Source organism: Macrobrachium nipponense, chromosome 18 (assembly GCF_015104395.2).
Source record: "Macrobrachium nipponense isolate FS-2020 chromosome 18, ASM1510439v2, whole genome shotgun sequence".
Classification (NCBI taxonomy): domain Eukaryota; kingdom Metazoa; phylum Arthropoda; class Malacostraca; order Decapoda; family Palaemonidae; genus Macrobrachium; species Macrobrachium nipponense.
In genome coordinates this window covers 20,084,187-20,099,708 of record NC_087211.1, presented here as the reverse complement: position 1 = coordinate 20,099,708, position 15,522 = coordinate 20,084,187, and the positions used below count along the sequence as shown (strand labels likewise).

The following is a 15,522-nucleotide window of genomic DNA, read 5'->3' as shown; positions in this document are numbered from 1 at the left end:
CACACGTGGGAATATAAGGAAATGAAAATGAGACTGCTGCTAAATTAGCCTGCACTATCCCTCCAAAAGTTACACATGCCCCAGTGTCAGACTGGATAACATCCGTCAAACCATTGATAAACCAAGATTGGAAAAGAGAATGGTCCTTGGTGCCAACCACAAATAAGCTTAAAAGTATAAAAACTGAAGTGTATGCATGGAGGACATCTTCACAAAAAGAAAGATCAAAAGAGGTAATCCTAACAAGGTTCTGTATAGGACACACAAGATTCTCACATGGTCACTTGATGTTGACACCACATGCTGAACCAGTGAAGTGTAATAGATGTCAAGTACTTATGACAGTGCAACATTTACTTGTTGAACGCCCAAATTGGACCCAACAAAGACCAGTTTATCTACAGAATTAAAAAATGAAAAATATTCTTGCTGAAAGATTTCAATTAACATCATCATAATTTTTAAAAATAAAACTGGCTTCTTAGATAAAGTCTAATAATTATTTTTTTCTCTGGATTTATCCCTGAGAACCAGCCTGAGAAGAGTCTACTTAAAACTCAGAGGTCTGGAAAAACTAAGCCCTATTAATAATAATTCTCTCTCTCTCTCTCTCTCTCTCTCTCTCTCTCTCTCTCTCTCTCTCTCTCTCTCTCTCTCTCTCTCTCTCTCTCTCTACAATATGTATGTCATAGTGGTAGCTCTCTCCCTTTGTTTTGGCTGAAAGTGTTTGAAGTGTATGTATATATCTTTAAGGGTACTACTACATTTTATTGTATATATCTTTAAGGGTACTACTACATTTTATGATAAAATAATAATATACAATAGTACCAATTTTCAAATAATATATTTAATGAGATTAAATAATAATAATATGGTTTATTTTGGCTCGGGGCCATATACATTGAATATACAAAATACAGACTAGCATACACAATCTAGATACATGTGACATGATAAAATAGAAAAAGAAAATGAATAATCGGCACTTATCCACAAGGTAGCTGAGGTAGCATAAAAGCTAGTAATCATCATACTGGTAATAACAGTAATAATATTGGTGAGAAAAAAAAATATGCATTGAGAGTAATAACAGTTGGTCCACATATTATATAACTCAAATTTCAACTAGAGACCTTAGGTGGTTACAGTAGTCAGGTCCAGAGGGCTTAATACATAAATTAAATGTAAATAAAACTTTAACTTGATAGTAATCACAGTAATAATGAAAAATTAAAATATCAGGAATAAATGTAATAATGACAAAAACTGCAGATGACATCTTGCCAATACAGAGATTAAGTCCTTTAGGGGACAAAGGCCTCATTTTCCCATCTTTCCCACAATTTAGATTTTCTTCTTGCTTCACTCCTTAGGATGCTTTGTATGAGCGAGTTGCTGCTGTTTCTCACTCGGGTTACCAGACTGGACATTGTTCGCCTAACAATGATTTTTAAATTGTCCAGGTGGTTTTCTATGAACATCTGTGTGGTGGAGTCGTAGCGGGGAGTGTTTGTGAGGCGTCTCAGAATGTCATTTTGCACAACAGTGATGCGTCTCATGGTCTCTCGGGTATAGTTCGTCCAGAGGGAACACCCATAGATACTGTAGCAGTACGAGCGGAATAGCAGCAGTTTCATGTCTCGGTGACAGAAGGCAAACCTCCTTGCAATCATGTTGCCCGCTGCACATAGTTTACGACGCCTCTGTTCAATGTCTGCCGTATCTTTTAGGTCGTCGGTGATAATGTGACCCAAATATGGAAATTCGTGCACAAATTCCAGCCAATGGTTTCCGATGAAAATTTGAGGTTCTGCAATATGCTTAAGCGATCTCGGGAGCAGCGACATGCACTGGGTCTTGGTTTCGTTGTAGATTATATCAAATTCCTCTGCATATTGGCGGCAAGTGTCAATGAGTCGTTGGAGACCTTGCACTGATGGGGAAATCAGAACCATATCGTCGGCGTAACAGAGGTTGTTTATAGTTGTTTCATTGACGGTGCATCCGATTGGGAGCGAGTCAGTTTGAAGTTCAAGGCTCTTGTGTACGTATTAAAGAGGTATGGAGAGAGAATGCCCCCTTGCCGAAGCCCGTTTAGGAAGCCGAAGGTGTAAGATAATACGTTTCCCCATTTGACACAGAATTGCTGTGTGGAGAACCAGCAATGTAAAATGCCAATTAGATATAGGGGTGTGCCCCTTTAATGCAGCTTCAGGAAGAGCTTCAGGTAGTTTACTCTGTCAAATGCTTTTCTCACAAAACAAAGGAAAACAGGAGAGGCTGATGATAGGTAGTAGTTCAGCAATTCTTTCAGTATGTAGATGCAGGTGTTGGTTGAGTGGTTTGCTTTAAACCCGAACTGGTTGTCAGTGGTGTGTAGAAAGGGGAGAAGTCTCGCTAGAAGAACAGACTCAAGTATCTTCGATGCGATCGTTGTGATTGCAATCAGCCGGTAGTTGCCAGGGTCAGCTGCATCCTTTAGCTTGTTTTTGATTAATGGTATAAAGTGAACTAAGAGTAGGGAGTCTGGAAGAAACCGGTGAATTATGCACACATTGAATAGGGCAGCTAGCAAAATGTAAATTATCGGATGGCAGAGTTTGAAGGCCTCTGCAGGAAGACCATCACAGCCGGGCAATTTATTATTAGGTAGGCTGTTTATGGCATCGCTGATGTTACCTGACGTAAAACGGTCTGCAAAATGAAATTGAATGTTGTCAGTAAGGAGGTTATCTACATCCCTTCGGGAATCTTGATCATTTATGCAATTCAGGATATTGTTGAAGTGATCGCCCCACATACTTGCAATAGTTTTGTCTCCGACTGCTTCCCCAACTCTCTGTGATAGCTTTTTAGTTTTGGGATTTAAAGACTGGATATCTTCCCAAAGACGAGGATAATCACCAGATTCTAAGTTTCTAGACAAGTTGCATCGGCTCTTAGTTGTTTTTCATATAACCTGCAAGTGCTTAAGAGCAAGTTTGAACTGCGCGTCAATCGGCCATGTCTCATTAGCAATGCAGTGTGCCCTTCCCTAGGGCTACCATTTTGCCTCCACAGTAAAAACATTTCTTGTGAGTATGTATACAGATCTTTAACCAAGTCATTCCATCCAGGTATATTACGAGAATTACCTTGACGAAATCTGTAGGCAGTCCTGACCAAAGCAAGCAAAGCGGAGATTATGTTCGAATAGAATTCATTCAGATCCCTCTTGTGGTGGTCATTTCTACAATTTGTGTTAGTACAAAGCAAGGCGTCTGCCGGTTGAACTATTGACCGCAACCTGGTTTCCGTGGTCGCCCTAAAGTATCTGGTTTTCTGTTGGTTTTTAAAATCCCAGTTTACCGCAGGTGGGCGATCAGTTAGGGGGTTCACGGTAGGGAGGGATGGGGTACTGAATGACGCCTGTAATGGGATGTGATCGTAGCCCGTTGCAAGATCATAGTGAATATTGCAGGTCATAATAGAATCATGAAGTTGTGGGGATGTGATGCAGTGGTCCAGCCAGGAAGTTGTAATAGCGTCCGCTCTATTATGGTTACATACGAATAAGAGGAGGGAGGGAGGAGCATAACATCGCTAATTTGGAGAGCATGATTTTGACAGAAGCGAGTAAGTTCATTATAAAATTGTTTTGTGGGGTGAGAATTAAGGTCCCCTATTATACAAATATGATCAGCTGGAGAATCATGAAAATATTACTGTGTAACTCCCCTAGGATCATGCAGTAATGATCAAAATTATTTTTATTTTCCCATGGCATATAAACATTGATAATTAGGATTTTAGAGTTCCCTACTGTCACTTGAAGCCCCAGCAATCTGTCACTCCTGTAGGTCATCACCTTTATCGTATTGTCTAACGATTTGTGCCACAGGAAAGAAAGAAAGGCCTCCTTTCGGGTGACCGGCTAGGATTTGGTCTGTAACTTGCATCGATGAAGTCGAGAAGGTTCTGAAGTCTTCATGAATTGAATCGCATATGGCAAGGTCATGTGGCCAAAGGAGCGTTTCTTGCAATGCAATGATGCCTTTGAAGTTTTTACAGAACATGTTTAGGAGAGGAATGTTCCGCTTGAGGCCTAAGATATTCCAAGAGATTATGTTTAATGTATCCATGGCTACTCACGAAGATGGTAGATGAATGCCGCTGATCATTTGGGTGGATGGGGGGTTAGCCAGGGGGAGTGGGCAGTCACTCGCCGTGGGGGGTTGACTGGCAACTTGCCGGGTGGAAATGACCCTGGTTGGAGTGTCAGTAAGTTCCCCTGGGGGTGGTTGATCCTGGATTAGTCTGTATCTTGAAACTAATATATTAGGACCGAAATTCTCGCCTTTAAGAACGTCGAGGTGTTGAAATAGGCCGGTAATCCTGTAAGCCACTTTATGTTTAGTCCTGCATTGGAGTTCGTGAGAGATGAGTGGGTCAGAGCCAGTGAGAAACTTGATTCTCTCCACTATGGCATCTAGCGTCACCGATGAGCGCAGATTGTGAATTACTACGTGACATCTCTTCTCAGGTGTCGGGCGAGGTGAAACACGAATGTTGGGCTCCAGTCCGGCGGCCAAACGGGAGGTTCTTCTCTTCTTTCTGCTTGTTTGTATCTGCCAGCCGCCAGACCCCTCATGATCAGTTTCATCTGCATCTACGATGGGGGGTTGGGGGGGAGAGATAGGGTGGGGAGGATTACAAGGGCTAGTAATCATCACCGGAGATATATCTTCCACCGGAGGTACTGGGGAGGGAGAACTCTCTCTCTCTCTCCATCTCTCCTCTCCTTCTCTCTCTCCTCTCTCTCTCTCTCTCTCTCTCTCTCGTGTTGTTGGTTGTACATATGTACTTTTAATGGTAAAATGTTTTAGATGACTTTGATATGGTGTTGATAATAATACACATAATATAATTTCCAAGATTAATACAGTAATAGGATAGTAATAGTAATTTAAGGTATATTTGAAGTAAGATGTTGTTTAAGGTATGCATTTGGTATTTGAACTTTCAAGATAGGCAGTTATAAGTATTTTTAGATGAATTTTAAGTATTCGCGGGTTTTAACAGTTCGCCAGGGTCTGGTACGCATCCCCGCGAATATGGGGGCTCCATTGTACTATACTGATTTTAAGAAATAGGAAGGTTTACTTCCTTAGTCCAAGTCCATTAATAAAGTCATTTGAGTGTACCACCATACAGTTTTATTCAAGAGGTTTTCTTTTGAGAGAGAATATTTCTGTAGAATATCACTGAAGTTGACATGCATCCAGAAGCAACATGCTTTCCAAACTTTTTTGCTGATCTTCAAATGAATATTAAAAAACGTTTCTTGAGAGGTAAGTTAAAATTTTACCATTAGGTTTATGTTCAATTTGATAATTCTTTATACATCTTCTTATTTTATTCCAACAGGTTGGGGATTTACAGAAACAGGTGCACAATCTAATACTTATGCATCACAACTGATGAGCGAAGCACACAAGACACATGGAAAGATTCCCAAGGAGAGTTGGGTTAGTTTGCCTCGTATTGGTTTTTGTTTGTTAATGAGGTTATTTTTTTAGCAACCAGTTAAGTTTTAGTAGTCAGTTTTTCTTTGAATAGTTTATCAAGACTCAAGGTTCCACTTAGAACAAGCCAGCCAGAAAGTATCCCAAATTAATATAATACACTTTTATAACCATACCAAAGTCATGGGTATGAAATAATTGTTATTCTTGGCAGTCTTCAACCCTTAATGGAAGGATACCCTCATGTGAGTAACAATAACTGGTTTTGAGTGGAGGACGGATCACCTTCTGGTGAGTGTCAATATTGCGTGCCGTTGATTTGGAGAAATCGAGCAGGAAAGAGGTTCCAGTACTTTAATAGGCTATAAATTTACAATAGGCAGTCTCTGATTATCAGCGGACTTGGTTTATGGTGATCTGGTTTTATGGCGCTTGTCTTGTGGCGTAAAATCAGCGTTTTATGTAAGTAACTTACCAAGTAACTACATAGCTAGAATTTCTACTTTTGCGGCAGCTTAGATCCGAAAATTTGCAGTAGCTATTCTTTAGTTTTTGGTGTTGGTAACTGCCCTGCCCACCTTTGGGGAAGAATAAGTAGTACAACATAACTAAAGAACGCAATTAATTTCTGCCTCCCAACAACTGCATGTCGATGGTTCGGTCAGCTGCGGTTTGGAAGTTCTTTCACCAGATGGTTTTTTTACATGCCATGTTTGGTGAAGTACTTTTTGAGTTGGGTAGCTTTCTTGCTAATTATATTAGCTTAGTTGACTTTATTACCAGTTGTTACTTAAGATGTCTGAATCCAGTTCATTTAGTATACAGCTTTGCAGTAAAGGCTGCAATACCAGGATTACCTCCATTAACCCTTAAACGCTGAAGCGGTAAATAAAAAAATGACTCCCGTGTGCCGGAGGGGTTTGAGAGTGAGCGCGGAAGCGGAAAAAATATTTTTTTCAAAAAATCACAGCGCGCTTAGTTTTCAAGATTAAGAGTTCATTTTTGGCTCCTTTTTTTGTCATTGCTTGAAGATTAGTATGCAACCATCAGAAATGAAAAAAATTATCATATATAAATAATGCGATATATGATAGCGCAAAAATGAAATTTCATATATAATTGTATTCAAATCGCGCTGTGCGCCAAACGGTTAGAGGTAACAAGTTACTTTTTTTTCGTTGTAATGTGCACTAAATTGCGATCATTTTGGTATATAACACATTGTAAAACGATAAAAGCAACACAGAGAAAATATTATCACAAAATGGTGCATGAATTCGTAGCGCGAGGACGTAAAAAAATAATTTTTTAAAAAATTCACCATAAATCGAAATATTGTTATAGAGACTTGCAATTTGTTTCAAAATGAAGGAAAATGATTGAATATTACGATACTGTAAGAGTTTTAGCTTACAAATGCAGTTTTCGACCATTTCGAATGAGTTAAAGTTGACCGAATGTCGAATTTTTGTTTAAAATTTTTTTTTATATGCAAATATAAAAGAAATGAGAAATGCTACAACCTTCCAATACTTTTTGTTATATTGTGCATGTTTTTGCGCACATTTTCATATATAAAACTCTAAAAAGAGCGTAATATGAAAAGGCACAAATATTAGGAGAATGTGACCTACGCGTTTCAGAGATTTTCGGCCGAGAATCGGCGCGCGGATGGAATAACAATATTTTTTTCAAATATTCACCATAAATCCAGATATTGTTCTAGAGACTTGCAATATATTTTAAAATGAAGATAAATGATTGAATATTACTAGACTGTAAGATTTTTATGTTACAAATGCGTTTTTTGACCATTTCGGTTGAGTCAAAGTTGACCGATCGTAGTTTTTTCCCTATTTATCGTAATTTATATGCAAATATTTCAAAAATGAGAAATGCTACAACCTTCCAATATTTTTTGTTATATTGTGCATGTTTATGCGCACATTTCCATATATAAACCTTTAAAATAAGCGTAATATGAAAAGGCACAAATATTAGGTGAATGTGACCTACGCATTTCGGAGATTCGCTGCCGAGAATCGGCGCGCGGAGGGAATAAAAATATTTTCAAATATTCACCATAAATCGAGATATTGTTCTAGAGACTTTCAATTTGTTTTAAAGTGAAGGTAAATGATTGAATATTACTAGACTGTAAGTAATTTGCTTACCCCCCAAAAAAAAATATTTTATATATATATATATATATATATATATATATATATATGGAATTTTTATTCTAAAATTAATATTAATAATACTTACCTGTATAATTTATCTAGCCCTAAATCCCCAAAAACCGCACCAAAATTTACCACATTGGCAACCCTATTCTGTCCGCCAGTTGGCAACACTGTCGTTGACAGATCAAAACCTTCCCTCAAATCAGTTGTGATAGGCAGATCGTGGGTTAGGATGGGTGGGACTAGATAAATTATACAGGTAAGTTTATTTTAATATTAATTTTAGAATAAAAATTCCATATTAATAAACATTACCTTAATATAATTTATCTAGCCCGATTAACCACATTGAAAAGGAGGAGGGAATCTGAATACAATTTCCCCCTCGGACAGAATAGGAGAAAACAAACAAAGAAATATATATCATAGGCAGTCAAAACTCAACCCAAGGTCTAAGATACTAACAACTCAAAGTCTCCTACCATAATGCCACCAAACTGCGGTAGCACAGGACAAGGAGTAAGTGCATAGTCAGTCCATCTGTTACTAAAGTCAGGTGACCGACCAGGTGACCAGTCAGACGAATTGCGGACAGCAAGGCTGCACCCTGAAGACTATCAAGCACTATTCTTTCCCTAAAATGGATGATGTGTGCTGGTACTGTCTTGGGGCGATTCAAAGCTAAGCAAACCTTGGGGTGTATCAACGCAACCCGACGTCGCCAGCAACGAATCGGCTCATGAGCAAACTCCTTATAACTCGAGCTTTCTCGGTGCGCCAAGAAGAAGAAAGGAGCGAGGAGCAAAAAGGCGATTCAGTCCCGAAGGACGAATGCCTGACAGTCCAACCTGGTCTCATTTTTGGAACAACGATCATCGGGGGTGTAATCAACGCAAAAACCGACTTCGTCAACAAGAAACTCAGGGCTACTAAATGTCGCCTGATCTCACACGAGTGTCTGACTCCGAGAAAACAGGTGAGACAAAAAGTAGATGGTGAGCGAGTCACCAGATGACAGCAGACGATCCATCAACTAATTCCCTGTCCAGGACAGTGGAAGAAGCAGGAGTCGTCAGGACAAGCCTAGGTCAGCATCGACTCTGGGAGAAGCGTAGTCGCCAGTGCTGACAACCCAGTGGCTGGAACCATTTCACACTGACAATGGAAGCAGCATGAGTTGCCAAGCAGTCAGTCCTTGTCATCAACAACACCTAAATACCAAACTGCCTAATTCCCATTATAACTACGTCAAAAACTGCCATGGGTTATAATACAAAAACAAAAATATATACAACAAAACAAAAATTAATGAATAATATACAGGTAGCAACCAAACGTAAAACAGGAAGACTACCTAATTCCCTCTGTCTGACGACCTGTCCTGCCATCACCAACGGGCCCAAAGAACGAAGGTCGCCTAGAACTAGAGAAATATCCCTCAAGTAAAAAGAGGCAAAAACAGAATTAGAACGCCAAGTCGCCGCCTCAAGCACCTTGGCGACTGAGACGTTCTTCATAAAGCTACTGATGTAGCAACTGCTCTAATACTGTGTGCTCTCGGCGTCTGGTCTTCCCAGCAGCCGAACCACCAGTTTTTAATGATCAGATCTCTGAGAAAAAAGGATACACCATTCTTTGAAATAGGTCTCTTGACATTTCGGGGTGAAACAAACAGATGACAGGGACGACCCTGAATGTCCTTTGTGCGGCGTAAATAACATGAGAGCGCCCTAACAGGGCAAAGAACTAATTCCTCATTTAAATTACCAACAAAGTCGACCAGCGACTTCAGTACGAAAGACCTGGGAATGGGATTATCAGACGATTCAGTCTTTGCGACAAATTCAGGAAGGTATGACAAAATCATGTCTTGTCCAGATCTGGCAACCAGAAAAGAGAGTGCTTGCAGTTCACCCACCCTCTTGGCTGTAGCCAGTGAGACAAGGAAGTGTGTCTTAGAAGAGAGGTCCTAAATTTGGCAGAATTCAGAGGCTCAAACGGAGGGAACCTTAAAGCTTGAAGGACTTTGTTAACGTCCCATGTCGGAGGCGAACACTGCGGCCTGGGTCGAGATAGGGAAAAAGATCGAAGTAAAATCTCTAATGACATAAGATGAAGAGATCTCAGGAAGCCTTGCCTTAAAAACATAGGAAAGCATAGACCTATACCCTTAATGCACGAAGGTGACAGGGCCCTGTCATGATGTAAATGAACTAAAAACTCCGCTACTTTCGGTAAGGAAGGTCTAGAAATTGAATGTCCTTGAGACTTACACCAACGTCTGTAAACCGACCATTTAGCCTGATAATTTACTCTGGTTGATTGCCGTCTGGCAAGAGCCAACTGTCGCGCCACTCTGGAGGAGAACCAACCCTTCGTGCTTGGAGAACCTCCTGACAGTCTCCAGGCATGAAGATGAAGCATGTGGAGCCTCTGATGGAACTGATGAAAATGGGGTTGTTTGAGAAGATCTGGTCTCTCTGGCAGGCGGAATGGGGGGTTCCCACCAGTGCTTCCAGAAGGTCGGGAAACCACTCCTGTGGCCAGAAGGTGGCGATCAAGGTGAGATCCAGACGCCTTGGTTGCCCTCACTTTGTTGAGGACTGACCTCACCAGAGAGAACGGAGGAAAAGCATAGGCTTGAAGTCCTCCCAGTCCTGCAAAAGAGAGTCTGTCCCGCACTCTGAGGAGTCGGTAAGGGGCGAAGAATATCTGGCACCGAAAATTCAGTGGGGTGGCAAACAGATCGACTGTGACAGGCCATTTCTTCCTGAGGCTGTCGAAAGAATTCCTGGCAAAGCGGTCCACTCCGACCCTTGAACTTCGTTTAGGTCTCGACAAGGCGTCCTGCTAAGACGTTGTGATGGCCCAGGATAAACTGAGGGACCAACGTAATCCCCTGTCTTCTGCCCAACACAGGATTGATCGGGCTTCTTGAGTGAGAAGATCCCGACTGTGTGCCGCCTTGGTTTCTCAAGTACGAGACTGCTGTGGTGGTGTCGACAAAGATCGCGACAACCAACTCCAACAGTTGTTCCTGAAATGAAAGAAGGCCTAGGTACACCTGCCCTCAGTTCCCTCCAATTTATTGACATGATCCTCCTCTCCTCCTCTAACCAAAGGCCCGAAGCGGCTTCGGAGCCCAGGTGTGCGCCCAACCTTGATCCGAGGCGTCTGACCAAAACATTAGGTCCCGGAGGAACCGAAAGAAGAGATGTCCCTGACTTGAGGCGGTGAACTTGCATCCAGCAACGGAGATCCTTCCGACATTGTGGAGAAGGAGGCGACTATCGTGTCCTCGGACACGAAATCCCATGACTGGCGAGGTGTCGACTGAAGGGACCTCATTCTGAGACGACCTCCGGGAACCAGTTGGATGAGGGATGACAAAATGGCCAGGAGAGACCTCCAAAGAGAAACTGGCTGCGTTACGGAGGACAAAAATTCTTCGATCAGACTCAGAAGCTGTCTATCCGTTTCTGAGCGGAGAAGCCTCAAAATCTGGGAATTCAAAAACAATCCCCAGATAAGTCATGATCTGGCAAGGGATTAGATTGGACTTGTCGAAGTTTGACACGAATGCCCAACTCGACACAAAGAGACAGAACTATCTCCCTCGACCAGAACATTTTCTCTAGAGATTCGGCCTGGACTAGCCAATCGTCCCCGAGATACCGAAGCATCCTTACATTTAACTGATGCAGAATAGCTGAAACAGGAGCCATCACCCGAGAAAAGACCTGTGGAGCAGTGGTGAGGCCGAAACAAAGGGTCTTGAACTGGAAAACTCCCGAGTCCGTGAAAAAACCGAAGGTAAGGTCTGCTTCTTGGATGGATGGGGATTTGCAGATAAGCATCCTGCAAGATCGATGGAAATCATCCAGTCCCCCCTCCTGACGGATGAAAGAACCGTCTGGACCGTCTCCATCCTGAACTTGGACTTTAGAATGAACTTGTTCAAAACCGAAAGATCTATGATGGGGCGCCAGGCACCCGAGGCCTTTAGAACTACAAACATCCGAGAGTAAAACCGGGAGAAGGAGGAGCTCGCTATGGCATCCTCTCCAAGAGGGCCGGGCCAAAAAAAAAAAAAGCTCCTCTCCAAGGCTTGACCCCTGACTGAGTGAGGGGAATAACTGCTGAACTCGAGAGGACGATTGGAAAGTGGAGGTCTGGAAACAAAAGGGATCTCGTAACCTTCCTTCAGGACCTCCACCACCCAAGCATCCACCGCTCTCCCCTGCCAAGCTGACCAATGGCGGTGAGAGACAAGCTCCTACTGCGGTCTCCAGGCGAGGTGATGACTCCTACTTCCGAAAATTCTTATGCAGAGACAAGGAAGAAGAAGAAGAAGAAGAAGGTCCTCCTGGAGGTTGAGCTCTTCTCTGCCCTTAGAGCCACGCCAAGAAACCTCTCCCGCGTTTCAAAGGGTGAGCACCAGAGGATGAAGAAGAGGCACCAGCAACGTTGAGATGTACTCTGGAAAAAAGAGCCAGAAGGAGGTTGTTGGGCTGGAGCAGAAGGTACAGATCTTTTTGGTCCTAAACTTACGCTTACTCCTTGAAGGAACGGGAGGAAGACCAGAGGAAAAAGCTCTTGAATAAGGCCCAGAGCTTGGGAAGAGGCATCACCTTGATGTTCCTTCAAAAACCTCAGAAAGTACAGAAATATCAAAAAGGAAAACGCCCAAAAGGAGAAGAGGACACAGACGGGTTCTCTGAAGCTCCGATACAGAGGAGGGTAACTGCGACAAATACAGGTTATAGCCTTAGAGAAACAAGAAAGGCCTGCATTGAAGCAGCAAGCTCGTTCTGATGTACAGAAGCGATTGATTAAAATGGATGAGCAGAATCTCAAAAAGAGGAGCATCAGGAGGAACAAACCCGGAGTCCTTGATATACATTAAAAGCCCTCCGAGGACCCACATATTGAAGGATTGAGCTTCTTGTAAGGAGCTCATAACAGACTCCATAGCAATAAAATCTTCAATTGAGACAGAGACCGAAGCCTTAGAAGGCAAGGGTTGACTTGAAAGTGTCGGACAAAATCAGGATTTGGCTTGGGGGGTCGAGAGAATGAAGAATCATCCGCCACCTGGTAAACTCCTCTCCGGTGTCGTAGAAGAGAAGAGAGCTTCCTCTTCCTTCCCGATCACCTTCAAAAGTTTAGCGGCAACGTCCGCCCTCACTCTCGCGAACCTCTGGGCAAAGGGAAAACGTAAAAATTCCCGTGACCGGGAAGGACCGTCAAGAAAATCCCTTCTGTAATACAACGAGGCGGAGGCTGCTTCTGCTCTTTAGGCCTCGCCTGAGGAAGAAGAAAAAACTCAAAATTAAATCAAAAAGTTTCTTGAATTCTACATCATGACATCCATTCGAGGAAACATCAAATATCACACGAATCCGCGTCATCATCATCGTCACATCCTAACTTAGAAACTTCCCCTGAAGTAAAATCCTGACAACTAGCTATCTTAGGTCTGACACTAATATCCCTCCCCCCTTCTCCTAAATAAGCGCCCTTTGGCACTGTTACGGGACTAACAGGGGACACGTTTGGTAAAGATTCGTTAGGCACCTGCCCTGACCGGATCCCCCCTAGGCCTTCGCCACGACGGGGTTCACAAGCCGGGGTATCTGTCGCACCGTTACCCATGGTGCTGTCGACAGGTACCTGACGAGGAGCTGAAAATAAAATCTAAAAGTGTGTTAGACATTCTAGTAAAGGCTTCTTGAAAATTCTCTGACAGATTGTTAAACTTAGCTGAAATATATCTATCCAGACTAAGCTGTAATTTCTTAAAATTCTGTTTCTAGGTAGTTTCCATTGCCAAAATCTTCGAATCCCACATCAGAAAAATAACTTCACTAATTACCGGTTTGTACAGGGGGCAAAGCATCAATTAATTCGGAATCGGAGTCGTACGATACCGAAACCGAAGAGCCAGAACCAGAGCGCCCAAGTCAAAGAATTCGTTAGATACAGTTCTAGCAATCGATTTCTTTTTCTCCTTAACCGATCTTTTACGCTGCAAGATTGTTTGGCGTTTCAGTATAAGCAGTCATATCCTCGTCAGAACCAGGGCTTACATACGTCACAACGAGAAGTCAAGTCACAAACCTGTCCACGACAAGAGCTACAAATGTCATGGGGTTCATACTCCCTTGCTACTCATCCTTGTCCCCACAAACCGGGCAGTTCCTGATGTTGCTGGCAGGAGAGCATCGTAATTTCTTGGTAATCCATTGTAGAATTGGACAGGTCAGTAGTTCCGGGTCGCGCAAAAGTTCGTAATTTAAGATAAGAACCACAACAGAAATCAAAGTTAATTCACTATTTCGTGATGTAATGCGTGAGTGGTTTATAATCATATAAAGTCTCATTTAACAATAATGAAAGCTTTAAAGGCACAAAAATGTTTAAGGAAATTTATAAAGACGCGGCCATGATGTAACAACACGGGCGCTCGTTAACAACTGATTTGAGGGAAGGATTTTTGTATCTGTCAACGACAATGTTGCCAACTGGCGGACAGAATAGGAGGTAACAGGGTTGCCAATGTGGTAAATTTTGGTGCGGTTTTTGGGGATTTAGGGCTAGATAAATTATATTAAGGTAATGTTTATAATATATATATATATAATAATTTTTTTTTTTTATACGTAAAATATATATATTACATTCTTCGATTCTGGTACCAATACATAAATAAAAGGAATGCAGGTGACCACTTCTCTTTTCGCATACAATGAAATGTCTTATTATTATTTTATCATGCACACATTCGATATATAAAAAAATTGTAATAAATATAAAAAAAAATAAATATAAAATAAATGCAGAATACTCACTCGTAATCCTGACTCTTCGTTTCTATTCTTGTTTTCTCCCTCCTCCATTGAAGAGTCTTGCATTTTTTTCCACTCGACATGACGAGGTACAGGTGGAGGAGGGAGACGCGCGCCCTTACTGCTGATGGGACCCGGCGGCCCTGTGCGCCCTCCGCTGTCGGTTTAGGGGGCGCGCTCCAATACATGACCTTTGTGTGGTACTTTCGGTCACATCCCCTATCCTGCAAAGAGCAACTTTGCAGATACGACAGAAGAACTGGTGTCTCTCCTTCTGCCATTCATATGGCACACCCGGCACCGTTTCTGCCTTCGCCCTTGTAAGGCCTCCAGATGTGTGTTCCCCTGGCTGCAGCCGACACGCAGGGTCACTACCCGACGAGAAGCGGTGATGGCGGGGCCGGCAGCAAGAGGGGCGTCGTCAGCAGGGGCGGTGGCTGCAGGGGCGTCGTCAGCAGGGGAGGCGGCAGGTCGAGCGAAGTTGGCCCTCCTATCTGCCTTTCCTCTAGGGCAGATCTGCAGCTCGGGGCAGGGGGTCAGTTATGGAAGGCCACTCATCGGGATCGAAGTTGATGAGGGCATTCCCAGCTACCTCTAGGAACTGTATGGTGGGTCAACCTCGGAAGATTGTCACCGCGGGGGTACCCACAGTACAGTATGTAGGCCTTTTGGAGGGCCAACTGAAGGATGTATTTGAGGAGCTTCTGTGTCCACCTTCTGGTTCTCCTGGCGAAGGGATAGTACTGGATGAGCTGATCAAAAGAAAAGAGATCAACTCCTCCCATGTGCCTGTTGTAGTGCCCAATGACGGTAGGCCGCTCGGTTACGAAACTCCTCAAACACAACTCGGCCCTGTCGACGTGTCTTCTTCCGCGTACGATCTCTTCTTGGATGGGTTCATGACTCGTCGTAATCATGGAGACGAGTCGGACACCCATTCCAACAGATGACGAAGACAGCGCCCTTCCGCCGCCACTCTGT

The 15,522-nt window shown here is 42.8% G+C and overlaps 1 protein-coding gene across 1 annotated transcript in view; it reads left to right on the top strand.

Moving 5' to 3' along the window:
- The window catches only part of LOC135196909 (uncharacterized), a 349,582-nt gene that overhangs the window by 295,706 nt on the left and 38,354 nt on the right, over positions 1-15,522 (top strand). Inside the window, exon 5 of the mRNA XM_064223723.1 lies at positions 5,410-5,510. Within this exon, the coding sequence (XP_064079793.1) occupies positions 5,410-5,510 (101 nt within the window). The remainder of the gene's footprint in view (positions 1-5,409; positions 5,511-15,522) is intronic.